At 54.6% G+C, this 25,574-nt stretch overlaps 1 protein-coding gene and 6 non-coding genes across 7 annotated transcripts; 2 read left to right on the top strand and 5 right to left on the bottom strand.

Moving 5' to 3' along the window:
- Positions 1–2,400: 2,400 nt before the first annotated feature.
- On the top strand, positions 2,401–2,505 carry TRNAR-UCU (transfer RNA arginine (anticodon UCU)). Its single transcript has 2 exons — positions 2,401–2,437; positions 2,470–2,505. It is a non-coding gene; the product is annotated as a tRNA-Arg (tRNA).
- Positions 2,506–3,272: 767 nt separating this feature from the next.
- TRNAT-UGU (transfer RNA threonine (anticodon UGU)) lies at positions 3,273–3,346 on the bottom strand. Its single transcript has one exon. It is a non-coding gene; the product is annotated as a tRNA-Thr (tRNA).
- A 2,852-nt stretch (positions 3,347–6,198) lies between these two features.
- TRNAL-UAA (transfer RNA leucine (anticodon UAA)) lies at positions 6,199–6,281 on the top strand. Its single transcript has one exon. It is a non-coding gene; the product is annotated as a tRNA-Leu (tRNA).
- A 3,040-nt stretch (positions 6,282–9,321) lies between these two features.
- TRNAE-CUC (transfer RNA glutamic acid (anticodon CUC)) lies at positions 9,322–9,393 on the bottom strand. The gene has a single exon. It is a non-coding gene; the product is annotated as a tRNA-Glu (tRNA).
- Positions 9,394–12,867: 3,474 nt separating this feature from the next.
- On the bottom strand, positions 12,868–12,941 carry TRNAI-AAU (transfer RNA isoleucine (anticodon AAU)). The gene has a single exon. It is a non-coding gene; the product is annotated as a tRNA-Ile (tRNA).
- Positions 12,942–13,068: 127 nt separating this feature from the next.
- LOC142821530 (uncharacterized) lies at positions 13,069–25,487 on the bottom strand. The gene is made up of 8 exons (XM_075912729.1): positions 24,803–25,487; positions 24,018–24,483; positions 21,923–22,018; positions 21,114–21,344; positions 20,782–20,804; positions 19,969–20,084; positions 19,280–19,339; positions 13,069–17,458 (listed from the first exon to the last, which is right to left on the bottom strand). Exons 2-8 carry the CDS (start codon positions 24,387–24,389, stop codon positions 16,377–16,379), a joined length of 1,980 nt encoding a protein of 659 aa, XP_075768844.1. The 5' UTR covers positions 24,390–24,483; positions 24,803–25,487; the 3' UTR covers positions 13,069–16,376.
- On the bottom strand, positions 14,879–14,951 carry TRNAF-GAA (transfer RNA phenylalanine (anticodon GAA)). Its single transcript has one exon. It is a non-coding gene; the product is annotated as a tRNA-Phe (tRNA).
- Positions 25,488–25,574: the final 87 nt, after the last annotated feature.

Genomic DNA, 25,574 nt, shown 5'->3' with positions numbered 1-25,574 from the left:
TTGTTCCAGAGCCCACAACATCCCTTCTGCTAAACCCACATGTAAAACTCAGCAAATATCCAGAGAAGTTGCGGTTCCCTTTACAAGACTCTGCACAGCTTAGTTCTAATCAGCCGGTCTTCCCTAGAGCCCGGAACATTGACCACGGCAGCGTCGCTCTTACGCCCAGTGTAGACACGGCCTGAGAGTGTCACAAACCAGCCCCGGACACATTCCTGGCTAGGACCAGTCACAGTCTGGGCTCAGTGAGGGTCCGTCCTGCCTGAGATGTACGTGACACAAAAGCCTCCTGTTCCCTGCCCAGTTCCCAGCACTGGCTGCAGACCCAGCGATATTTGGTGCCTTGGCTGCTGTCCCTGCTGGCAGGGAGCTGTCCTGCACCCGCAGTTCATCCGCCTCCCGGGGAGGCATCAACTCTGTGAGGGGGAGAAGCCAGGGCATTTCCCTGCATGTGTAAAGACCATCACTCCCGGCCCGGCCTGGGCCAGTGCGCTGGCATCCCTCATGTCTGGAGCATCCGCCAGGGAAAAACTGAAACCGCATCATGAGATAAGGGGTCAGGGTCTCCCCCGGAAGGAGCTATAGGGGATGGGCTACCTCTACTTCTCCCCAGCAGGAAATACTGGACAAGGGGTCCCTCCCCCCCTCCCCAGGAGGAGCTATGGCACCAGGGGACCCTCCACCCCCCTGCAGGAGCCAATGGGTGCCATGGGGGCTCACACAAACAGAGGCACAAACCCTCAATATCGGTGCCCAGGGCAAAAGTCGCTCTGTTCCTGGACCAGGAACAGTGACTAGCAGTGAGGCCCCTCCCTGGCAGCACTGTGTCAGACGGTTTCTTCTCGGCCTGGTGCCTCCTGAATGCTGGGAGGAGCTGCCTGATCCGAGGGGCTGCAGTTCCCTGGAGAGAGGGGCTGGCTACACCTACCCTGCAGACTTCTTGCTCAAGAACTGTTTTGTGCAAAAGGTCTTGCCCAACAGTGTGTCCACACTCCCATGTGCTGTTGCACAAGAGAAGTGCTTTTCTGTAAGAGCGCCCATGGCAGTGTGGACCTTCTCCTGCGCAGGAAAGCTCTGATGGCCATTTTAGCCATAGGGATTTCTTGAGCAAGAAACCCCTGTTGCCTGTCCACACTGCCTCCTTGTGGATGAGTTCTTGCGCAAGAGGGCTTATTCCTGATGGGGAGAGGAATAACTCTTGTGCAAGAAGCCCTGTTTTCTGATGCTGTACTATACATTTACATGTGCAAGAACGTACGTGCAGTGTAGACGCTCTGCAAGGTTTTGTGCAAGAACATCTGCTCTTGCGCAAAAAGCCGGCAGTGTAGACACAGCCCTGGAATGTAGACACACCCTGAGAGAGACAAGGAAAGGAAGTGGCCAGAACCTCCCCCCGCAGGCTGGTCCTCAACAGGACGGGCACGTCTACACAGCACCCTCATCTCAAAGTGAGCTGTGCAGTGTGAGCGGCTGCCCAGGACCCCCAGGGGAAGGTCTGTGGGGAGTTTCCAAGGCAACAACAAGTACAAAGTTTCATAATCTACAGTCATGTGACTGATTTATTCCTCCACTAACAAGTGTCTCTGAAGGGATGAGAAATGCAGGGCCCAGGTGCAGGGAGCCAGGTCACATTCTCCTGCCTGATTCTCAGTCCTGGCTGAAGCCTGGCGACAGAGAGAAGAGGCCAATGCAAAGAGCCCCATGGCAGCAAGGGAGTCAGTACGTGGGTGCGTGGAGCAGGGAGCTGGGGGCAGAGCTGGGCTCTAACTCACTAGGGGTGTGTCCCATAGCTCAAGATAAGTGATGCAATTGGGTAGCTTATTTTGAGTCAATTTTGTAATAGCTTATTTTGTAATTCGGTGCTGACTACACAGCACTTATTTCCAAATAAATCGCTATTCCAAAATGCCTCTCACTCCTCCTGCCATGCGGTTTGCAGGGATGTCGGAATAGCGAGCCCGTTATGGTTTGAAACAAGGGGCTTGCTCTTAAGACGCGTCAGTGTGATATGAGCACCACGTCCCCTAAACCTCCGAGCTAGCCGGCCCACGGGTGTCAGTCCCACAAGTGGCTCTTTCAGAAAGGAGCCTCAGGCTGCCACAGAGACCTTGTGGGGTCTAGAACAAGGTGGGTGGGGCAGGTGAGGTGCTCATATGCAGTGAGTTAAGTGAAATGGGAAACCCCTTGGTTTGTGTGCAAAAAGTAGTGGGATTGATGCCCATGTTCTCCAACTGCAGCTTTGTCCTGGTTACTAGTTTTCACTGTTGGGGGCTCTGTGACCCCCTTCCCTCTTCCTACCTGCTCTCCCAAAAGAGACAGATCTGGCTCCACTTCCTTTTCCCCCAGCAATTGCCAAGCTGCAAAGCAGAGAGTGGAGATATCAAAACCCACAGTCCATCAGGCTCTGTGGTGCAATGGAAAGCATGTTGGACTTCTAAGCTGCATTGGTTAATGTGAGCCCAACTAGATATTCAAAGGTTGTGGGTTCAAGTCCCACCAGAGTCACTTTAGCTGCTTCCTCATTTCCAGGCTGCAGCTTTTACAGACTAGTCAACCCTTAGGCTGACACTGGGGTGGGCTGGCATCCAGGCAATTCCCAGCAGACCCCAGTGAGGGTGGAGGGAAGGGCTGGTACTTGGGGGTTGTTCTGAGATGCTGCAGGTGCCAATAGACCCTCCATGTCTCCTACCAGTGCTGTGCAACACGCAGGCTCGGAACTTTGCTGGAAAAAAGCACCAGTCTAGACGCGGATCTTTCAGAAAATAAAACCTTTTCCAAAAGATCCCTTAATACTTATCTTAAGGGTTTATTTTCTGAAAGATCCAGCAAAGCTCCGAGCCAGAAAACAGCGGAAGCCATTTTTATGCAAATGAAGTGGGGGGGGGGATTTAAATCCCCGTATCATTAGCAATTGCGATGTGTCTAATTTGCATCCCTTTTACGGAAAAGGGATGCAGTGTAGACACAGCCTTAGTGTAGATGTAGCCTCTGTGAGTTACCAGCAGTGGGGCTGTTAGTGTCGGCATCTAACTAATTGCACCATTAGGCCATGTCTTCACTCAGGTGGAGATTGCTGCTGCAATCCATCTTCCAGAGCTTGATTTAGCAAGTCTAGCTAAGCCTCACTAAATCAAACCCCTAGAGCACCTCCTGCTCTTTGCTACTATCCTACTCCCATTGTGAGGGAACCACCAAGCTCAGCTGAAGGTAAAACCAACTCCAGATACATGTTGAAAAATGGTGGGAAGAAAAGACCCATTGATCTGGCAACAAGGCACCACTGGGAGTTGAACCCAGGACCACCTGCTTACAAGGCAGGTGCTTTAACCAACTAAGCCATGGTGCCCTCCTTGGAAGCAACTGTAAAATTCCACTCAAGGTCTGCGCAGCCCCAGACATTAAATTGGCAGCTGGTACCCAAAACCTTTGTGTCAATTGTAGCACCAGGCCCCAAAGGGACAGACCCAAGGCAGCTGCCTGGTCCTAAGGCCGGGCCTGCAGCCAGGGGGAGGGAGAAGAATCTCTCCTTTCAGCTGGAGTTGAATCAGCAACCTAAGGACACTTGCCAAGCACCCGCTACAGGCCTCTGCTCTGCCAGCTGAGCTATGGAAGGTGCCTGGGGCAGGCTGCTTTGCCCAGGTGGCCCTTGGCCGAGTGCCAGGGCAAGAGCCCCCCGAAGGGGCCGGCCTCCCAGGGGAGGGGCAGGAGAACCCAGCAGCACAGGGGTGTCACAGGCGCTTCACCCACAGAAGGACCCTTGAGTGATCCAGGCAGAAACGCCGCGTCTCGCTCCCTGCAGCTCCCCTTGCTGCCCTGGCAGGCGCTGCCCCTTCTCCCACCGGCCTGGGCCTGGCCTCCCTCCCCTGCCCAGCACCACAGAAAGCCCCTTGGCATGAGCCTGGGCAAGCCAGAGGCCTCAGGCCTGTCCCCTCTGAGGGGCTTGTGCCTTGGCCTCCTCTGCCCGTGGTGCCGGCTCTCCTGTGAGGGACAGACTGAGAGCAGGGCCCCACAGACACCCCCCGTCCTGCCCCATTGGCCTGCGTGCGGCGCTGGCACGGGACAGGCAGGAACGGCAGCCGGGAAGAAAGCAGCTTGGACTGACGGGCGAGTCTCACTTGCTGAGCAGACTCCCAGGCCCTAGGCTCTGGGGCCAGCCCCCCTGTGGGTCAGAGCCTCCTGGCCACGATGCTACTCCAGGGGGCCTGGTTCCAGGGCCACCTAATCCCAGAGCCTGGGGGGCTGGAGGCCTTTGCCCTGGAGTCTCAGAGCTCCCCAGTGTCGGCTGCCGCTGGCCTGAATGGTGCTGGATGCTCCTGCTCCCCTCCCAGCAGGCTGGCCCTGCGCAGGCTCTGTGCACGCTGGAGCCTCCTCCTGCCAGGTCCCCAGCCTGCTCCCTGCAAAGCCTCAGCCTGGCTCCTTTCCTGCCCTCTGCTTGCGGGCCTTTGGGGGCCGGCTCAGAGCAGATCCCCGAGCCCCAGCATTGGGTGCAGCACTGCTGGGCCCCCGGAGCCCGGGCTGCAGCCAGGAGGGGGAATCTCCCACAGGGCCGGTGGGATGTAGAAAGCTGCTCCCTGGGAACCTTTCCCACGGCAGCGCCCCCAGCCTGGCCAGTCCCTGCCCAGCCCAGCCCCCGCCCCAGGGTGGGCAGCATTTGGGGGGGCAGGTAAGAGAGACCCCCCTCCCCTTCCCAGAGAGCAGACCCCCAGAGCTGCAGTGGGAGGATCTGGCCCAGGGCTGCTCTCAGCAGAGGGAGCTGTGATCCCAGCCTGGGGCCAGGGAAGCTGCTACCAGCTCGAGCGGGGCGTGGGGAGCCATCCCAGAGAGGGTGGGGGCAGATAAGAGGGGTGAAGGGGAACAGGAATGTGTGAGGTGGGGCAGGAAGGGGAGGCAGGAGGTGCTGAAGGGAGGTTGGGGGGATCATGCCAGGCATGTGGTGGCTGGGAGCAGGGGTGCAATGGAGGGAAACTTGGGGGGGTCACAGGAAGGGAAAGGGGGCAGGGGAGGTTGGGAGGAGACTGGGGGAGCAAGAGCAGCCTGGCTGGGGGAGGGGGAGACACAGGGCAGGGCTTGTACAGAAGGAGACGGGGAAAGATACAACAGGAACTCCCCCACCCCCATGGGGCAGGAGGGGGGGCAGAGGTGCCTGGTGGTGGCACTTGGGGGCACCAACTCCTCTGCCCATGACAAAATTTCTAAAGTTTATAACCAGGGTGTCCCAAATGCCCCCTGCCTCTGTGGGTGCCTCTCCCTGCGCCCCTCCCTCTGCAGGCTCCAGTCCCCCCAGGGGAGGAGCTGCCCCCTCCAGCAGCCTGAGGGGAATTGTTTCTGTGATTTTTTAAGTGTAGATATCTGCAAACACTGATCTGTAGGGACTGGCAACAGTTTATTTCCATATTTGCAGATTTTTGATTTGCATAATGGCTATGCAGATATGTAAATGTAATGTTACTGGTCTGGCAAAAGTTTGTGAATGGGTTTGGCCATCCATGGTATATTAAAAAAAAGGTTAGCAATCACTGGCCTGATCCATGGGGGGTGGCCAAATGCAAGGCAGGGAAAACACTAGGGCTCTGTCTACACTCACAGATGCTTGCATGAGAAATATGCAAATGAGGCTACGCATGGAATATCGCTGAGCCTCATTTGCATGCCTAATGAGCTGCAATTTTTGCAAAAGAGGCTCTTGCTCCAGAAGGAGCGTCTACACTGCCCCTTTTTGCACAAGAAAAACCCTCTTACGCAATGCCACTACGATGATTATTTTCAGGAATAACGACATTGCAAAAGAGGGGTTTTCTTGTGCAAGAAGGGGCAGTGTAGACAGCTCCTTCTAGCACAAGAGCCTCTTCTGCAAAAATGGTGGCTCGTTAAGTATGTAAATGAAGCTCCATGATATTCCACACTTAGGCTTATTTGCATATTTCTTGTGCAAGAAGCTGGGAGTGTAGACATAGCCTGGTGAAGGTGGGGGGGTATTTTCCCCACCAGGCCTTTGTCCCTCGGAATCCCTGGGGACGTTGGGTTTTCTCTTGTTTTTTCGCTTTTCCCTTCTTCCCACCTCACTGCGGGGGAGGGGGCGGCTCTCTCATCCTTTCAGTGGGAAGCCCTGGCACAGAGATGGGCCAGGAAGATGCTCTGAGAGCGAGTCCCTGGCCTATTTGGGGAGAGAACTTGCACACATCTAGCCTTTCATTTATTACTAGGATGGCCGAGTGGTTAAGGCGTTGGACTTAAGATCCAATAGATGTTTATCTGCGTGGGTTCAAACCCCACTCCTGGTAGCTTCCTGTTTTGGACAGACATCCATCTGGATAGTGATTTGCCCTGCTATGAGGGCAGGGGACTGGACTTCATCTCTGAAGGTCTGTCTGGTGGCATCTTGCCATGTGCGAGATGTGCATTTTTGCAGGAGGATCCATGGCAGTGTGGATGCTCTCCTGTGCACGAAACCTCTGATGGCTATTTTAGCTATAGGGCAAGAAACCCTTGTCCTGCATCCACACTGCCCTCTTGCGCAAGAGGACTTACACCTGCTAGAAAAGAGCGTAGCTCTTGTGCAAGAAGCCCTTTCTTACCACGCTTTACTGTAAAACTTCTTGCACAAGAGCGAGTGGGCAGTGTGGATGCTCTGTGGAAGAACGGCCCTTCTTGTGCAATAACCCGCCAGTGTAGACACAGCCCATCAGTGTGGACACAGCCTTCCAGTTCTAGTCCCAGTTCTGATTGACTGAGCTGGGAGGAAGTCACAGGGAGGAGACTCAGGACTTCCTTGTTCTCCTTAAGTCCCAGCAAATGAGCCAGAACCAATCGTCTGCTCGGGGAATTGTTCTGTTTCTCGCCAGTGGTTGTCTCTGAGCAGCTCCTGAGTCTCTCTGTGTCCCGGTGCTTCTACCCCACTGGCTGAGCCATCCCTAGGCTGGGCTGTGGGGCTGTAGCTCCTTTGAGACGCTTTATTCTGATCAGTCAGGGTGGGAAACTCCAGACTGAGGGGGAGTTTCAGCATTTGGGTCCTGTGCCCAGCACTGCCCCAGACTGGCTGTGTGAGGTCAGACAAGGCCCTTTGCCTTTCTCATCCTCTGTCCCTCCCTCTGTCAGTTGGGGGAACAATCCCCTCCTGCCTGCCCCATGGTGGAGGGAGCTGTGAGGAGTGGTGTGAGGGTGTCGCTAGCAGCAGTGAGTACTGGGAGGTGTCCTGTCACTTGGGCTCCATGTAGGGCTGACAGATGGTTTCTACAAAAATACCGGAGACACTTGACATGACACCACAATCGACATTATTGTTATTTAGAAAATACCGGACATTTCTATTTCTATTTTCTCAGTTTGTTTCCTGATCAGAAAGCTCAAATGCTGGACTGTCTGGTTCAAAACCGGAGACCTGGCAACCCAGCTCCATGTCAGCAGGGACACGCAGTTGAACACCTCCCCCCATATGCTGGCCCAGCCTTGTGCCTGCTGGTGGGGCTGCCTCCCCCCACATCAGTGGGGCTTCCTGCCCCTGTGTTGGTGCAGCAACTGCAAGTCTGCCTGCACCCAGGCCTGGCAGCCATGTCGTCTGGGGGCAAGAGCAGGGAGAACGGCGCCTTCCTAGCCCAGCCTGCCCCCCCATCCCATCACTGAGGGAACTTTCCCCCAATGCCAGCCCCATGCTCAAGGGCTTTGTAAAAGGGCCAGGCCAAAGTAGCTCCCCCTTGCTCCTACTGAGCCTCTGCCAGAGCTGCCCCTCCTCAGGCTCTGCCTTGTCACCAGACAGACCCTGCTCTGCTCCAGCCCCCTCGCTCTGAGTCACTCCTGGAGCTGGTGGGACTAGACAGCTGCTGTCCTATGGGATGTGGCACTTCTTGGGGAACCATCTCTCAGTTCCCATGGGGAAAAGTCAAGCCAGGGCTTCCCAATCAACCCTCAGAAGGTCACAGTTCTATACCCCAGGTGGGACTTGAACCCACAACCCTGGAGGCCAGTGCCTTGTCCATTAGGCCACTGGGGCCAGACAAGGAGCAAGGAGAAGGGACAGAAATTCCCTGTCCCAAAGGCGCACCCCTCACATTGGCTGGGCAGACACGTCCTTCCCCTCTACCCCAGCAGACATGTCTGCAGCCCCTGGCAGGGAGGCGGCTGGGCAGGTCGCTGGCAGAGCTGAGCCCGGGCTGGCAGCAGTGCAGGCTGGTTGGCCACAGCCCTGGGAGAGCAGCTGGGGGGCTCGGCTGGGGGGCGACGGGCCCGTGTGCTCTGCTGCCCACTGACGAGCTGGCTGCCCAAGTGCCCTCACAGACGCTTCTTCAATCCCTGCCCCCCTCGGCCGCCCACCCCCAGCCTCTTCCAGCACAGCCTGCCCCCCCCCACAGGGCTTCCACAGGGGCCTCTGTCCCAGGAGGAATGGGGAGCCCCTGCCCCCGGCACCCACCAACCCTGCTGCTGCTCCCACCAGAGCAGAGGATTCACCCGACACAAGTAAGTGCCTCTGTCCCCCTTGACCCCGGCTGCTGGGTTCCCTCCTGTTTAGCTGCCTGGCCCCAGGTAAGGTCACATGAGACTGCTCATATCACCCCCTCAGCACGGAGCCCTGGGCAGCCGCCCTGCTCGCTCAGGTCTCAGGCTGGCAGGGCCTGCAGGGATACTGGGTTTGAATGACAAGGTGTTGGGGCAGCTATTAAAAGGCTTCTTCCTTTATTATCTCTTGGGTTAGTGTCTTTCTCCCATAACGTGTAGCTACGATATTTGTTAGTAACTGGCAGGCGCCACGGGGCTCACCCCCGAACAGAACAGAGACACACGACCTCAATATTGGTGCACAAGACAAAACTCACCTGCTCCTGGAACAGGAACACTGACTAGCGGTGAGGCCCCTCCCTGGCAGCACCGAGCAGTGAGAGCTGAGTGAAGGGGGAGGCAGGACCAGGGGGAGAAGGCTCCATGACTGTGTCAGAGGGAGGCTCTGCCCTGGCCAGTGGGGAATCGTTGCCTCTTCAAGGGGCCCAGGCCTGGTGGGTGGGTCATTTCCCCAGGTTACTGAGTGGGGGCTGGAGCCAGTTCTGGGTTGTCTCCTTCAACAGCCAAACTGAACCAATGGATCTTGTGCCAACCTGCCTGTGCACTGGGCTAGTGCTGTGTGTGCCACAGAGCTTCCTGCAGTGCTGCCTGTTTGGGAGAGGGGAAGGGCAGTTTGAGTGACCAAGCTCTGCCCCTTCTGAAAATGGCAAGTGTTGTCTTAGCAGTGCCAGGGAGGTGAGAAGGAGCCTGAAGTAACCTCTTGGGTCACAGCTGCTGTCACATAGGTGAGAAAAGAGACTAGGCAGCTATTACAGGAAACTGCAGGTTGGTTTCCCTGACTGGGAATCGAACCCAGGCCACAGCAGTGAGAGTGCTGGATCTTAACCACTAGACCATCAGGGGCACATGAAACTTGCCTTTTTGCTCACCTACACTAGCCTTTCACAGGCCATTTTCTGTCCACTTCAGGATGGGGGGGGGGCATCCATTCTCCCTTGCCCAGAGGGGACAAGAACAGAAACCAAACAGAACATCAAAGCAGACAGACTGAGTCATGTGAGTTGTCCAGCTAGCCCAGGATCCTGTCTCATGACAGCAGCCAATTTCATTGTCCCGAGGGAATCCTCAGGACAGACAATTGTTAAGTGATCCCTCCTGTCGCCCATTTCCAGCTTCTAGAATACACCAGCCAGGGACACTTGCCCTGTCCATCCTGGTTCAATGCCATTGATTGACCTTTCCTGCATTAAATTATCCAGTTCTGTTTTGGACCTTCTTGTAGATTTCACCTCCACAACATCCTCTGGCAAGGAGTTCCACTGGGCGCAAAAATGTTTCCTTTTGGTTTATTTTTAACTTGGTTTCTGAGTTCCCTGAGGCCCTTTAACACACAAGGGCTTTCTCTGCAGCGTGCTGGGGGAGAAACCCCTGAGCCAGTGACACGGACTGACCTGGGCACAGGCCAACAAGGGGGGTTTCAGTGAAGCTACATGTAAATGGATCCATCTAGTAACCCCTGCCAGCCACACGCACAAGGGAGGGGACTTTAGCCAAGAAAGCAAGGACTCTGAGGAAGGGTTGGAAGTGAAGGGGGTTAATCAGATGGACGGGAGTTTCCAATGCTGGGCTGTGGCTAAGATGGATGCAGGGATGTCACAGGGCACTAGCACAGCAAGGAGACCCGAGAGGGCCCTGCTGCACCGAGAGACATGGCAAAGCCTGGGATTGAACCAGGGACCTTTAAACATTTTATCTTAGGCTCCCCACACTGAGCTACCCATAAACCCCTCTAGTTGGTTATTAACTGTCCGGGATGTCTGGCAGCCGTGTCACAAACATGATGCCGTCGTGCACGGCCCAGGAAGGCGAGACTGGTGTTTCCTGCCACCTGCAGTTTGACTTGCTCCTCCCCCCCCATTCCTGCCTTAGCTCCCGGGCTGACCTGGCAGCTGAAGTGGTCGGGGGCCCAGCAGCCTGGGCAGGGAGTCGGGTGGCCAGACCCTGGTGGCAAGAGTCTTGGTCCTACTTGTTTCCCTGCCCCCTCTGGTGCCCTCACTCCCCACCCGCAGCCCCTGCTACCTGCCTGGGTCCCTGTGCTGTGTCAGACGCTCAATGAACCCTCCTGTTTCACACGGGCTGGGAGTGGCTCTGGGCGAGGGCACAGGGCTGTGTCATTCCCTGTGGGAGCGGGAGGCCCCCGGAGCCCAGAGCGAGTGGACTCCCCAAGGGGCGCACGGTGAGAGACAGGGGGCTGGTGGCTCAGGGAGGGGCGGTCCCAGGAGGCAAAGGGCACCTGTGACTCTCGGCTGGCAGCTGACACTCTGCTCCTTGCTTCTCTTCCGCTGCTTCACCTCCCAGGGCTTCTTTCTCCTTCCCTGTCCATAGCAGGCAGCTACACAAAGGCAAGTCACCAAACCAGACACCCCTGTGGCCAGCATGGCCTCTCAGGGCGCCCCCGCCTGCCCCATGCTGAGAGCCAGGCCCAAGGAGGAAAGAGGCGGGTGGGCCCTGTTGACACCAGGGTCTCACCACCCATCTTCTTCCTGCCATCAGCAGCCACAGCCCCTGTCAGCCACTGGGTCAGCACAGGAAGGGGGGCAAGAAATGGCCAAGTAGCGAGTTAGGGTGTGAGGGGCAGGCAAAGCTCATCTTGCCTTGCAGGGCCACGAGCAACAGCATCTCTGTTGTGCACGGCTGTGGAGTAAAGCATCCCTGAGGGAGAAGTGGGGATGTGAGAGTAGCCCCTGAAGTAGCTTAGTGGGGGGTGCATTAATGTGAAGCGTTAAGGGCCCCCTTGTTCAATCCCAGTCCTTGGTGGAAATCTTCGCTCCTGTGGCTGAGCCCTTGTGTGAGTGCATCTACACTGGGGTTTTATTTCTAGCAAAGTAGACACTCCAGAATTGCACATGAAGCAGGGATTTAAATAGCAAGTGCTTCATTTGCATACGCTCACCCATGTTATGTTTTGAAAGTGAAAGTGCACTCTGAGGCTGCTTCATTAGTTCAAACCAAGCCCCTTGGTTCTAACCCGGGGCCCTACACGGCCCTGCGTGCATGCCAGTTGCGACGGCTGGGCCGTACTGGGCCAAGCTTGAGCTGTGCACCCTAGGGGCAGGCCCTCGGTTGCACTCCAGCAGCCGTGGCTGGGCCATGCATGCACCGTGCACCCCAGGGACGGGTCCCAGGCTACACGCCAGCAGCTGTAACCGGGCTGCGCATGAGCCGTGCACCCTGGGGGCAGGCCTGTGCACCGTAGGGATGCAGGCCCTCTCCCCATGGGTGGGCCCGCCCGGGAGCGGTGCCACGTACCCGTGCCCAGGGCACCAGAATACCTGAAGCCGGCCCTGGTTCTAACTAACATTGCTCCTCATTTTTTTTCCTCTGTGCCTTCACCCCCCCAACACACACCAATCCCCCCCAACACATACCAACACACCCCCTTCCCACTTTCCTCTCCCCCTTCCCCTGCTGGTAACACAAACAGGACTTTTCCCTGTTGAAAGAACAAACTCTCTGGTTGGGGAATGTAGAACTGGGGAGGGCCTGGGGAAAGGACCTGGGAGGGGGAGGAGGCTGGGAGGAAGGCCTCAGGCTGGCACCGTCCTCTGGTGGTCCCACTGTCTCATGTTAGGGGGCCTCAGCTACTCTGGAGTGCAGGGCCAGCCCGAGCCCTTTTGGCACCCTGGGCCCGGGCACGTGGCACATGAGCGGGCCTGCCCCCTCAGGGAGCATGGGCTCACCTCCAGGGTGCACAGCACATGTGTGGGCCAGCTGTGGCCGCTGGCGTGCAGCCTGGGGCCCGCCCCCGGTGCACACGGTGCATACACTGCGCAGCCCGGCCTGGCCAGCACTGATGGTCCGCATGCTGGGCCATGCAGGGCCCCACAGCCATGGGGGTAAGGGCACTTACAGCTTCCATCAGGTGTCTCCCATTGGTTGGCGCCCTGGGCAGCTGCCTGGCTCGCCCATGCCTCCGTCTGGCCCTGCTGGGGTGGTTCCATGGGGAGAAGCTGGTTCAGGGGAACTTGAGCTGCTGGGCCACTGAAGCAGGCCACCAGCAGCAGCCTCTGTGCAGGGCTCACACGCTCCAGGCCATATTGAGTCTCCCCATGTGGCTTGGGCTCCAGAGCCTGCCCCCCAGCTGGTGCCTTGAGGTAGCCACTGCAGCAGCAGGAATTTGGGCATCAGTTCCCCTGCTTTTGGGGATAGGAAGCCAGGCCAAGGCCCTTTTAGCCACTGGGGCTGTGCAGACTGGAGCCTCCCCCTACCAGATCTCTGCCCTGCTTCCTGCAAAGCTCTCAGCCTTTTGCTTGTTTCTGCTTCCCTGTCCATAGCAGGCAACTAAAGAAAGGGAAGTCACCAAACCAAACAGCCCTATGGCCAGCATGGGGCTTGAACCCATGACCTTAGTGTTATTAGCACCATGCTCTAACCAACTGAGCTAGCCAGCCTATAGAAGTACAGCTCACCAGGGGCCCTTTCAAGAGAGGCGCCTCAGGCAGCTGCAGCAACATCTCTGCAGCTGCCAAGGGCTCTTCTCTGACAGGGCCACTAGCGACTCACTGTGATGTGGGCTGGCTAGTCCAGCTGGTTTGAGGGTTGGTCAAGGTGGCTGGCGGCCAGCAGACCCAGGGCAAAGAGGCACTTGATCTTAGAGCCAATCTGCTTGTGTCTTTCAGTGCTAACCCCACCTTGGAGTCTCCTCGCCGTTGTGAAGCATGTCTCCAGTGGAGGCCACATTCAAAGGATCCCACCCATGGGCTGCCTGTTGATTCCTGTGGAAACCCAAACTGCATGCAGCCCACATGTTGAGTAGCCCTGATCTAAATCATGTCTCTCCATAACAGCAGGAACCAGGGGCAGGGTTTGAACCCAAACAGACAAACTTAAGCCCAACACTTTAGCCAGCAGCAAAAGGGCAGAAGCATGAAAGGTCTCGCCCCAGTTGTCCCAGGGACTTGCTCTCAGGGCATCTGACCATCCCACCTCTGTAACAGGGCTTCCCACCACGAGGGTAAGAAAGCCGCCCCCTCCCCACCAGTGAGGAGGGAAACAGGGGAAAGGAAAATCAGAAAAGAAAAACCCAACGTTCCCAGAGATTGCAAGGGACAAAGCTCTAAGTGGGGGGGGGGGGGGAATCCCCCCTTAACCTAGTGTTTCCCCTGGCTTATATTTAGCCAGACCCAGCTGGATTAGGCCAGTGTTCCTCAGCCTTTTGAACACTGTGGACCAGCAAACCCATTCACAAACTTTTGGCAGATCAGTAACATTTTATTTGCATATTTGCACCTGCACCCCCACTCTATCCCACACATTCCACAACCCGCTCTCCTGAGTGTCCCCCTTATCCAACCTTTTCCCCTCCCTCCCCCCCCCCCATCTGGGCAGGAACAGCAACCCATGAGCTCCTTACCTGCATGAGCAGGGCACCAACAGTGGACTTCCCACCCCAAATTGGTTGGTCACTGAGCAGTAGCTGTCTGGGGTGGCCAGCTTCCAGAGGGTGATTGTAATCCACTTCTGCAGGGGGATGGTGGACCCCTGGTGGGTGTTGTGTCTCTGGAGGGTGGGTGCGAGACAGGCACAGAACTCTAGGAAGGTGATCTTGCACATTCAAATGTTCTGCAGCCACTACTGGTCATCCCACCACTCCATGACCAGCCAGTCCCACAAGTCCAAGCTGGTATCCAGCCTCCAGAACCTTCTGGCTACAGCTACATTGTGCTTTCTTGCACAAGAACGTATGCAAATAAGGCATGGGAATATTCATCACCACGCCTCTAGGGTTAACAGATGGGTTTCAAAACAATAACAGACACACATGATCTCAGAACAGGAGGAGGGGGGACCGGTCAGGAGGGGAGCAGGGCTGGCTGGAAGAGGGTTGGAGAAGAACTAAGGATGCTCCATGATATTAGCAGGTTGAAAACAAACAAAAGGAAGTATTTCTTCACACAACACACAGTCAACCTGTGGAACTCCTTGCCAGAGGATGTTGTGAAGACCAGGACTATAAGGGCATGTCTATACTTGGAAACTATTTTGAAATTGCTTCAATCAACTTAATAACTTACAGTCTAAGAAAATAGAAATTGTGTCCTCAGTATAGGGAAGCCTCAGAATTAATCCGAGGCAGGCTCTGTTAATGTTCCTTCCTGGGGGCATGGAATTAAAAACAGAGATGCAAGGCTGGGAGCAGCTGAAGCCAAGAGCTCTGTTCTCCTGTGTCAACAACCTCTGAGGTGGCATGAAATCCCCTCTCCTGTTTCTAACCCTGAAATATCATCTTTATGATGTAATTCCAGGCCTCTTGGTTCAGCTTTTGAACTCTGACTGCAGACGTTTGCTTACCAGAGATGGAGAGATGCCAAAACAGACTAAGCCATATTGGCAAAGCCAGGGACCGAACCAGGGACCTTTAGATTTTCAGTCTAATGCTCTCCCAACTGAGCTACTTTGGCAATTTCCCAATATAGCAGAGCTTTCTTGCAGACTAGAGCGCCTACACTGCCATGGGTGCTCTTGCACAAAAGCACAGCATGCAGATGGCAGTATGGACGTTTTCTTGCGCAAGACTTCTTGCACAAGAACCTTTGCGCAAGATGTTCTTGCGCAAGAAGCCACAAGTGTAGACATAGCTCAGGAGTGGGAGAAACTAACCATCTGCTTTATTTGCAAAGGAGAAACAAATACAAACTTTTGTCCCCATCCCCACCCCACTTAGCCTGGCACTCGCACCAGATTAACGCATGGGCACCAACCTATGGAGGCACCTGATTGAAGGGGTAAGGGACGCCGCATCAGGTGCCCCCCATAGGTTGCCACCCTGGGGCGGAAGCGTGCATGCAGCACACGCCCGCTGCTCAGGGTGCAAGAATGACTCAGGTTGGCCCTGCCCCCAGCCCAACTCTCCCAGGCACCCCCAGAGAGCAGCACTCACACATGGGGAGCTGGAAAGTGGAGAGACTCCCTGAGACACCAACTCAAAAGGACTCGCTCTGGGTAGGTCTGCACTGAGATAGCTGGCCCAGCTCAGCTGCACCTGGCCTGGAGGGCTTTTGTTGGGAGTTTAGAAACCTGAAGACAGGGGCATCTCTGGGGGGTAGGGGGGTGGATGTCACAGTGTCAGGGCAGCTGTCATGCCCCCCCCAATCTTCCTTTGCTCCAGCCCCACTGCTGAGAGATACTGACCACTGTCATTGCTTAAACTCCACACAGAGCTTATGGCAAAGGCTAGCATATGGTTAAAATACAATGAACATTCTGGTAAGTTATCAGAGGGGTAGCTGTGTTAGTCTGAATCTGCAAAAGCGGCGAGGAGTCCTGTGGCACCTTATAGACTAACTGAAGTTTTGGAGCATAAGCTTTTGTGGGGAAAGACCCACTTCCTCAGATGCATTTGTTACCTTTGAGTTTGTAATCTGCTTTGCTCAGCCTGTTCTCACTTATCACCACTTAAATCCTACAGCTTGTACTTAATAAAACCACTTTTACTTATTATCAAGCAAAGTGTAAACAATTACTACCTATGGGAGCAATCGGTGTGCACATTCCCCTTTCATTGTTAAATGGGGCTTACCCCATTCTTTGGGGTTTGATCCCATTTGGGGAGTGCTATCCCAGGAAGCTGGGCCCTAAACTGCTCTCTCCTCAGACCTGAAGAGGTTCAGCATCTGTACCAGTGCTCAGAGGCAGGGGTGGGGGCGGAAATCTCAGCTCGGGGCCTTGGCCAGGGGAGACTAAGGAGCTGCCTCAGCAGGACCGGATGGTGAGAAGCCCCAGAGAGCAGAAAGGTGAGTGGCAGTGGACAGATCAGTACCCCAGGAGGCCCTCCCCAAGAGGTGTTCTGGGACCACAGCCAATTCGCCGGGCAGCTTAAAGGGAACTCAGGTTATACGTTTTTCCCCTCTGTGGGTCCTACAAAGGCTAAGATGATTTGAGCTCTGACTGAAGCTTTTCCCACAGTCAGAACAACTGAAAAGTTTCTTTCCTGTGTGGGTCCTCTTATGGTTTAAAAGGCTTGTGCGGTGACTGAAGCTTTTCCTGCAGTCAGAGCAATTGAAAGGTTTCGCTCCTGTGTGGATCCTCCTATGGGTAAGAAGGTATGAGCCTCTAGTGAAGCTTTTCCCACAGTCAGAGCAATAGAAGGGTTTCTCTCCTGTGTGGATCCTCCTATGGATAACAAGGTGTGAGCCTCTAGTGAAGCTTTTCCCACAATCAGAGCAATAGAAGGGTTTCTCTCCTGTGTGGGTCATCCTATGTCTAACAAGGTGTGAAATCTGAGTGAAGCTTTTCTCGCAGTCAGAGCAATTGAAAGGTTTCTCCCCTGTGTGGCTCCTCCTATGAGTAACAAGGTATGAGCTACTACTGAAGTTTTTCCCGCAGTCAGAGCAATTGAAGGGTTTCTCTCCTGTGTGGGTCCTCCTATGGGTAACAAGGTTTGACTTCTGACTGAAGCTTTTCCCACACGCAGAGCAATTGAAAGGCTTCTCCCCTGTGTGAGCCATCCTATGGATAACAAATTGTGAGTTTTTAATGAAATTTTTCCCACAGTCAGAGCAGTTATGGGGTGTGTCTCTTGTATGTATTTTCGGATAGTTTGTAAAGTGGGAGTGCTCACTGAAGCTTTTCCCAGAGTCAGAGCACTTGAAGGGCTTCTCTCCCACATGGACCCTTTGATGTTCAGTAAGAGTTTCACAGTCACTACCCGTGCAGGGTGACTGTTGATGGGGGATTTCCTGTTGAACAGTTTCTGTGTTTCTTTTCTCCCCTGTGCCCCTACTACTGGAGTTACCCTGTCCCTCTCCTAGATGATTTCCCTGCTGCTTTTTTGGGCTATGCTGACTCTCACAGCTCTCTCCTTGATCACGTATCTGGAAAACATGTCCTTCAGATCGTCTCAATAGTCCACATGGAGACACTTCCTGCTGAAGACTCTTTTCATGGTTCTCCGTCAGTGTCCCGTCACCTGTTGGAACAGAAGAATGATCCAGATAGGAGTTATTCTCCACAATTAACTGCAAGGAAACTCTAAAAAAGGAATAGAAAAGGGGATACACGCTCAAATAATGGTCAAATTATCATTAGCTGAGTTCGTTGTCCTCCTTCACAACCCTTCCACAGAGAAGAGAACCCAGCCTTTCCTCGCCCACCACACTCTGACTGGAGTTGAAGACAAGCTGAACAGTCAGTCAGACTTCATGAAAACACACAAGCTACATCTGCTATAAGGAGACAGAAATTGGTTTCTGAGTCAGTTTAACTGATTGCCCATCTGTCTGGGTGTTGCTGACCTCCTCTTCCTCACAGCTCAGAGGATCTGGGACCCACAACTCCTCTCTCTCCACCCAGGAGATCACATGAGTTTCGGAGACTGGAAATTGTGTTTGGAGAGCAAAAAGCCAAGTGCTGATCTTGTTCATTAAGGTCTTTCCCATTACTGCTTCCAGAGCTGGGATCTGAATCACCCACCCAGACAGGCTCCTTTCCCCACCTAGCAGAGATTGGGCTCTGGCTGGTACAAGAGTCCAGGACACACTCACCTGCAGTAAAGATGCATCACTCCCCCACCTTGGGAATGGCCCAGCTCATTCCCCAGGGCAGCTAAGCGCTCTGTTGCACTCTAGATATTCCATTAACAGCATACGGGAGTTAGATCCCAAATCCATATTCATTTCTCTCCGTACCTGGCTTGAGTTACAAGATTACTGTGTCTGCAACAATGGGATCCAGTTCTCTGCACCCAGTGTTTCTGATAACAAGCCACATATTCATCTGCCTGAACATGGACATAGGTTAAATGCAGGCTGCTGTATTTAAAATCCTTAGTCTTCATTCACAGATTTGCAGCACAAACTGCTCTCATCTCACAGAGATGTTATAAACCCATTCCACAACTGAGAGTCAGTGACTTTAAGCATCTGAATGGTGGTGTTATTATTAAATACGTGTGCTTATTATTAAACACTTGTGCTGAGTGTTTGCAGGATGACAACTTAAGATTCATGGGATCAGAATATATCCTCAGTCATGCAGTCTGACCCCCTCAGTGGCACAAGCCATTACATTTAGTCCGGTTACTCAGGCACAAAGGTCTGTTTCCCCCACAGTGTATTTTCTACAAAGTCCCCCAGTGATTTGAAGACATCAAGAGATGGGAGAATCCACCAGTTCTTTGTTCATTTGTTTCAGCAGCTAATCCGCTTCCCTATCAAACATTTGTGCCTCTTCTCTAGCCTGAAATAGTCTGGCATCCGCTTTCAATTATTGGCTCTCACTGAGCCGTATCCATTCGAAGAGGAGGGCCAAATTTTCATGGGGGGGCCAAATAGAAAGTGGCTGAGAGCTGCACTTTTCCATGACATAAATGCAGGAAATGGAGGATCCGGGATGGGCACTGGGAGAAGGAGGATGCTTGAGGTAACGGTTTGGGATACAGGACAGATAGAGGGGTCTAGGAGGGAGTTTGGGTAAAGGAGCCTTTCAGCCTATTTATTGTTTGAAACCAACCCCATATTGAAACTGACTGAGCAGTGAAATCTGAGCCTGAAGGTGCTGTCCGTTTTGTGCTTTAACTTCACCCCTTTAGCATCACAAACCTATAGACCAGTGTTTCTCCAAATGTCCACAGGTCCCCATGCAGCATCCCTGGGGCTCCTCACTGATCACTGGGTGATTTAGGGCTGTGTGCACCGTGGTCGCTGGGTTTGGTTAGTAACTTCAATGACAATCCCATGAAGATGTTTTCACAGGAATTCTCACATCACAAAACTTCCACCAGCAAACTCACCTTGTCTGAAAACTCCAACGCATTTTCCTCTTGCTCTCTCCAGTGCAGAGGGCAGAGTGTCTAGTGGGGGAAGGGATAAGAGAGGTGAGATTCCAGGCTCTCCTATTTATAACAATGTCCTCATGCTGAACTCTGAGTTTCAATTCTATTAGAGACCAGACAGACTCACACTCAGGTATTTAGTATGAAAGAGTCTGAAACTTTCATTTCCTCTCTCACTCGGGCACCTCCCAGCAATGCAGCCAATATCCCTGCAGCCTCACACCTGTCCCAAGAGAGACAAGCTGTAAATAAGATTTACTCTTCCCTCCTCACCTCCTCCCACTGGTTTTCTCATTCACTTACTGCCTCTTATCATAACCTGGAGCTGTGGTGGTGGGACACGTTGCCATGACAATAACTTTAGCCATTTTGATCTCTGAATGGGAGGTGTCACGCTACTGGATTTTGAGGGGAGCAGCCAGATCACTGCTGCACCCATGGGAGGATGTTGGCCCCAGAAGTCGCACAAAGGGGGGGGGGCCATGTGAGGTGTCAAATAGAAGCCTACTTTCTTCTGATTTCATACATGCTCTTCATGTGATTGTATAATGTTGGGAACTGAGGCAGGGGAAGGTTGGCTTCAGAGGCCAGATTCAATAGTCTCAGATACTTGAACCGCTTTCCCCTCATCCATCCCTTCCAGGTACCTTTGAACTCCCTCAGAGTCTCCGACAGAGCAATCGTTTTCTGGGAGAAACCTCTGACTTGTTCTTCTAGTTCAGGGGAAATCTCTTCCGGCAGCTGGAATTGCCCCGTCTCACACCTGGACAGACACAATTCCACGTGATTGTATGTCATTTACTGCTGGTAAGTTCTGGCTAGTAAGTCTCAGCTCTAACAGGCCTGGAGTTAGAATCCTCCAATTTTCCCAGCCTGAGAGCAGGGACAACACATCCCATGGCCATGCAACCTTCCCCTCAAAGATCCCATTTCAGTTCTTCACTTCTGGCCTGGGGAGACTGGCTGGGGGAGTAAAGGGGAATAGAGTCTCCATGGTCAACTCACTCCTTGGCCTCCAGATGCTGAGGGACAGGAGGTTCCCATGTGAAGGGCTGAAGGAATCTGTCCACTAGGGATTAGACTGTGATACCAGCTCCTCTCAACCCAGCTCCTTCCACACAGGTCTCCAAACAGCCCTCCAGTGGGACAGACTCTTCATCCCTGCTGTCCTGGGCTGAATGTGCTCAGTGCCCAACAGTGACAGGCCCATGTTCCACCCCACAGTCCTGCGGCAACCAATCCCCAAGGAGGAGACAGCTCTAAGCAACACTTGGTCAGACTGTGCCCTGAATGGGGAATTCCAGAGTCTCAAGTGCGAGGATGAGACCCTCAGAATTAAATGTATCAGAGATATTCATGTCTAACATCGGGCTGCAGAGCTCTAGGGAGATGTGGTGCTAACTTCTGCTCCAAGCCTTTTCCCTGCTCTGTGCACTGTGAGGGGAGTGAGAGCCACGTACCTACTCAGGGTGCTTCTGACGTCCTAGAAAAAAAGACACAGAAAAGAATCTCAGCCCCATTGGACACACACAGGGGACCTCTGAGAAGGGATTTTGCAAACCTGGGAAGAGAGGCCCTGCCTTGGCCCCAGGAACATGGATCCCCTGAGTGAATGGGGCTTTGCCATCTCTAATAGATCTGTGCCTGTAACTCTACAAAGCACAAGAGTCATTCACATGGCAGCAATGCACAAAGTGTTACACTGAGATCTGACAACTGGGACTGAGCACTTCTGATTCAGGAGCCCCCCTTCGCTGTGTGAGGAGCTGGCATGTTTGTCCCTCAGTCTCACCTGCAGGAATTCACTTCCTGGCTTCTGACATGTCCCCTCCAGTTCCCCAATCCTCTCGCTGATACGGGAAATCTTCACAGAGAGGTTCCTGACAGTGTCAATCTGGAACCTCCCAATCTCCTCATCTAATTTCTCCAGCTGGGCTAGGAGTTGCTGCATTTGTTCCTCCAGAAACTGCTGCAGCTGCTGAAACTCAGCCACAATCATCTGCCTCTTGGCTTGGGTCCATTTCTGTGTGAAAACAGGGAAAGGGCTGGTCAGGGGCATGGATGGCGCCCACGGCCCTTTCACAGGGAGCTGAGTGCGCAGTAGGGCGAATTTCTTGGAAAACTCTAAAGTTTGCCTCTTTGTGATTACTAGGTAGATGTGTCTCTCCCAGCATCTCCTTTGCCCCATGTCCCTCTGAAAGGGATGTTCCCATGTCTGTCATGGGCAGCATCTTTTGTTATTCATGGGCTCTGGGAATTCATATCCAGAGCACCAGGAGGCAGGACTCAGCACCAGCCTGACAGAGATACCCAGGGAGGGAAAAGAAGCAAACATATAAATGCACCAAGTGAGCAGACAGTCCTACAGGGGCACATTCAGCTCACCTGGGGAGGATGTCTGGGAAAGCCACAAAGGATGGACATTAACTCATGCACAGAAACGGATGCTCAAGGCCTTTCTACACATGGATCTCAGCCAGCAATTCATGATCCAGGAGAAACACAAACAAGCCCAACCTCACCAAGGCCACACAGGAGTCTGCCTCCTAACACAGCCCTCCCACTGCCAGTCCCTGCTGGTCCATAGCCACAAGCACTTACCAGATACTCCTGGCTTTTCCCTTCTGCTGTTGTTTTCCTTCTCAGCAGTTTTTCTCTTTCCTCCCTCAGAGTCTTCAAATGAGTCTCCAATTTTTCCTGAAGAAACAGATATAAGCACGAGGGCAAACCACATTAGATGTTGGGAGCCCATTTATCTGCCTTTAAGAGTATCCCAGTTTTGAGGAACTCTGCCCTTCTCCAGCAGGGACTCAGCCCTGGACATGGCTTTGTCCATAGCAAAATACACAGGAAGAGACTGCGGATGCAGCAGGACACCTACGAGCCTAGGGACAGATCGGTGGTGGCACCTTCGGAAAGAATGATGCAGGTGGTTAATAATACTAATCACGTAACCAATTACAATTTTATCAGTGACAGTATTTTTTAACCTGCTGACAGGCAGGGTTGGTAGCGGAAATGGGCTCTCTTGGAGCTAGGGAGCTCTTGCGAGGTCTGCCAGGGTGGCCACAACAACTGCTGGCCAATGGGAACGCCCAGCAGCTGCAGACTGACGTTAGCTGCCAGAGGCAAGTGGGCACGTTAGGGGCAGTGGGGAGTTTAAGTTGTAATTGGCACCAATAAACGTTAGCTCATCAGTTAACCAGTTTGAACTCTTGCTACAATCTAGTTGAATCCCAGTTCTTCCTGGCATAGACCTGTGCGCTTCCTGAAACCCTGCTATGGGTGGAGTGAAGGTGATTGGGGCCCCATACAGCATCCAGCCCAGCAACCTCATCTAGTGCCAGCTGCTGCATCAGAGTTTAACCCCTCACAGAGCAGCCCTGAAGTTCAGCATCCCAGTGGGAAACCTCTTCTCCCTGCTGAGCCCAGGACTTTACAAGGCATCTTTCTCTCCTAACAGTCACATTTCAGCACTGTTCAGTGATGCTGAGGGACAAGGAGCAGTGTAGTCCATCAATTGGACCAGGGTTCAGGACCGAACTCTATCCCTGATGTGTTTGGCGACTATGAGCAACTTGCTGCCCCACCTTCCCTTCCCACAGTTTGTCTAACTGGACTGTGACCTGCTCAGAGCAGGGACTTTCCCGTGCTGGGTATTGTGCAGGGTCACTGTGCACATAAGGCAAATAACAGCTTATTATTCCTGTTCATTCTATCAGTAACAGCTTGTAACCTTCTCTTCTCTAGTCCAAGGCAACTCTCTGACAGAGTGGCCTGTAGCTCCTGTAATCTAAACCTCTCTGATTATTCACACCTTCCCTTGTGCAAACACCCCTCCTGCCACCAGTGAGGGCTGCGTTTCAGGATTTAGAGCCTCAGAGAAACATTTCCCACATCAGGTATCTGTAAAGACTTGACATAAGTTGCCACGAAGCCAGAACATTTACTTGTTACAGCATCTCTTGAATCATGAAGGCTTTACAGAAGTGGTCACCAACCAGTAGATCGGGATCTACAGGTAGATCTTGGAGCCTCTGACAGGTGATCTTGACTGGTTTGGCTAAGAGGCTATCAAGTGCAGCACTTCAGCTGCCCCCTCTCCCTGCTGCTGCACATCTCCTGCCCTTTGCCTTGGAGCTGGTTTCCTTCTCCCACCCTGCATTCTATCTCCACAAACAGAGGGAGTCTGTAGGCTGCTTTTGAAAGTGGTGCAGGGGTGAGCCTTCCTTAGCCCCACTGCACCACCACAGAGGAGCCACCTGTGGTAAGCAGTGTTCAGCTGGAGCCTCTATCCTGAATCCCTGTTCTAGTCATGTACCTCTCCTGCACCCCAAGCCTCTTCTCTAACCCTGAGCCCCCTGAGCTCAAACTGCCTTACAGAGCATGAACCCCCTCCTGCATCCCATCCCTCTGCCCCTGCCTGATGAAAGGGAGAAAGGATGGGGGAGGGAGAAGGGATGCAGTGAGCAGAGGCGGGGCCTCGGAAAAGGGTCACAAAGGAGGTGGGGCAAGGGTATTTGGGTTTGAGGTAGATCCTGGATTGCACTTAAATTCAAAAAGTGATACTTTAAAAGGCTGGAGACCACTGCTTTACACTGGTTGGTTCACATCTGTGGCTGGTAACAGTCAGTGAAATTAGCCTGTAATTAAAACCCAATCTTATTTCCCATCACACTGGACAGCCACTCTGTACCTTGTACTCCTGGGCAGCTTCCTGTAAGGGCACCACCATGTGAGCCTGAGATCTGTCACACACCACACAGATGGGAGTTTGATCCTCTTCACAGAACAGCTTCAGAGCCTCCTGGTGCTCCCCGCACACCCCGTCCCATCTTGCTCTCTTTGGTGCCTGGAAACTCAGCGGCTTGGCTAGTTCCACCACGTTTGCCAGCTGCCGGTTGGGCCGGAGGGGTCCCTGCTGCTCAGTGTCTCTGCCCTGAGGGCAGAGGGGGGCCTGGCAGGAATTGTGCCCACACTCCAGAGTGACAGGGGCTGTGAAATCCTCCAGACAGACGGGACGCGGCGCTTCCTCCCGGACACTTTCCACGGGGCTCTCTGCAGCCATGGCTGCCGCTGGGCTGGGGGACCGGGGCCGGGTCACTGTCCTGAGCACAGCAGTAGAGGAGCAGGTCCGGGAGTGGGTGCGCGAGGTACCAGCACTGAGGAGAAAAAAAACGCATCAAAATTAAAAATCGAAAAAGCCCCAAAAGCTTCGCTCCCCCCTGCAGGGTCCATTGGGCCTCCCCCGCTGACTGCCCCGGCCAGAACCGCCCCCCATTGCTGTGCCCCTCAGGCCAGGGCCCTGTGTTCAAATCCCCCCCCACACACACACTCTGCAGCCCCCTCGCAGCCCCGCCCGGCACCAGGCCAGCGCGAGCATCAGGAAGAGGCCAACAGCCCGAGGGGGAAGGGGGGGGGCGACCGCCCAGCCGCACCCGCCCCCAGCGGGCGCGCCCCGATACCCAGCGCCGGACCCACCAGCAGCGCAGGTCACAGCCCCTCCCCCCAGCGAGTAACGGCCCCAACAGCCCCTCACAACGGCTCCCGGCTCAGGGAGCGCGGAGCATGGGCGGAGTAGAACGTCAGACCGCGCATGCGCAGCAGCTCCGTGACTCCGACCAGACTCCAGCGCCAGGGCTTAGCTCAGACCGGGCGCTGCTTGGCCCCGCCCCCCCGGCCAGAGGCTACTTCCGCTTCTCGGAGCCCGGGCCGGATCGCAGGTGGGGCGGGGCTTTTGCAGCGCGTGTAGTGACTCGGGGGATTCCCTCCCTGCCGGGAGCGGGGGGGGGTGTCCCGAGGTGGGCGGGGCCGGCGCGCGCTGCTGGGGTTGCAGGGTTCGCTCTGGGCCCCACGTGGCTGCGCGGGCGGGGGGAGGCTGCGGCGGGTGCGCGCGCGGGGCGCTGGGACCGGCCCTTTGTTGCGGGGGCGGGGCCGAGAGATGCCCACGTGGGCCAGTCCCGGCTTCTGCCCAGCGCGTCTGGTTGGTCCCGGGGCGGCGCGCGGAGGGGGGCGGGGGATGCTCACCTGAGAGGCGGTGCCACTGCGGGCTCCTGCCCGGGCACTGCGCATGCGCAGCGGTTCTGGCGCAGCCCTGGCCCGTCTGTGCCCGCGCGCTGCGAGTGTCCCGAGGGGGAGGCGGCTCCACGTGGACTTGGCGGGGCAGATGCAGGGGGCGGGGCTAGGGCGGGGCCTGGGCAGGCTCAGGTCTGGTGTGGGAGGGGCGCCAGGTAAACTCTGCAACACCGAGAGC

The sequence above is a fragment of the Pelodiscus sinensis genome, chromosome 31 (assembly GCF_049634645.1).
Source record: "Pelodiscus sinensis isolate JC-2024 chromosome 31, ASM4963464v1, whole genome shotgun sequence".
NCBI classification, from domain to species: domain Eukaryota; kingdom Metazoa; phylum Chordata; order Testudines; family Trionychidae; genus Pelodiscus; species Pelodiscus sinensis.
Note: the sequence above shows the minus strand (reverse complement) of the source record. Positions and strands in the feature narration are given on the sequence as shown.

Excerpts from the sequence above, each read along its gene's own strand:
- LOC142821530 (XM_075912729.1), bottom strand. The coding sequence starts at position 24,389 with ATGGCTGCAGAGAGCCCCGTGGAAAGTGTCCGGGAGGAAGCGCCGCGT. Across the intron at positions 21,345-21,922 it reads GGAAAAGCCAGGAGTATCTG|AAATGGACCCAAGCCAAGAG; the intron begins GTAAGTGCTTGT and ends GTTTTCACACAG. Across the intron at positions 19,340-19,968 it reads GACTCTGAGGGAGTTCAAAG|ACACTCTGCCCTCTGCACTG; the intron begins GTACCTGGAAGG and ends TTCCCCCACTAG.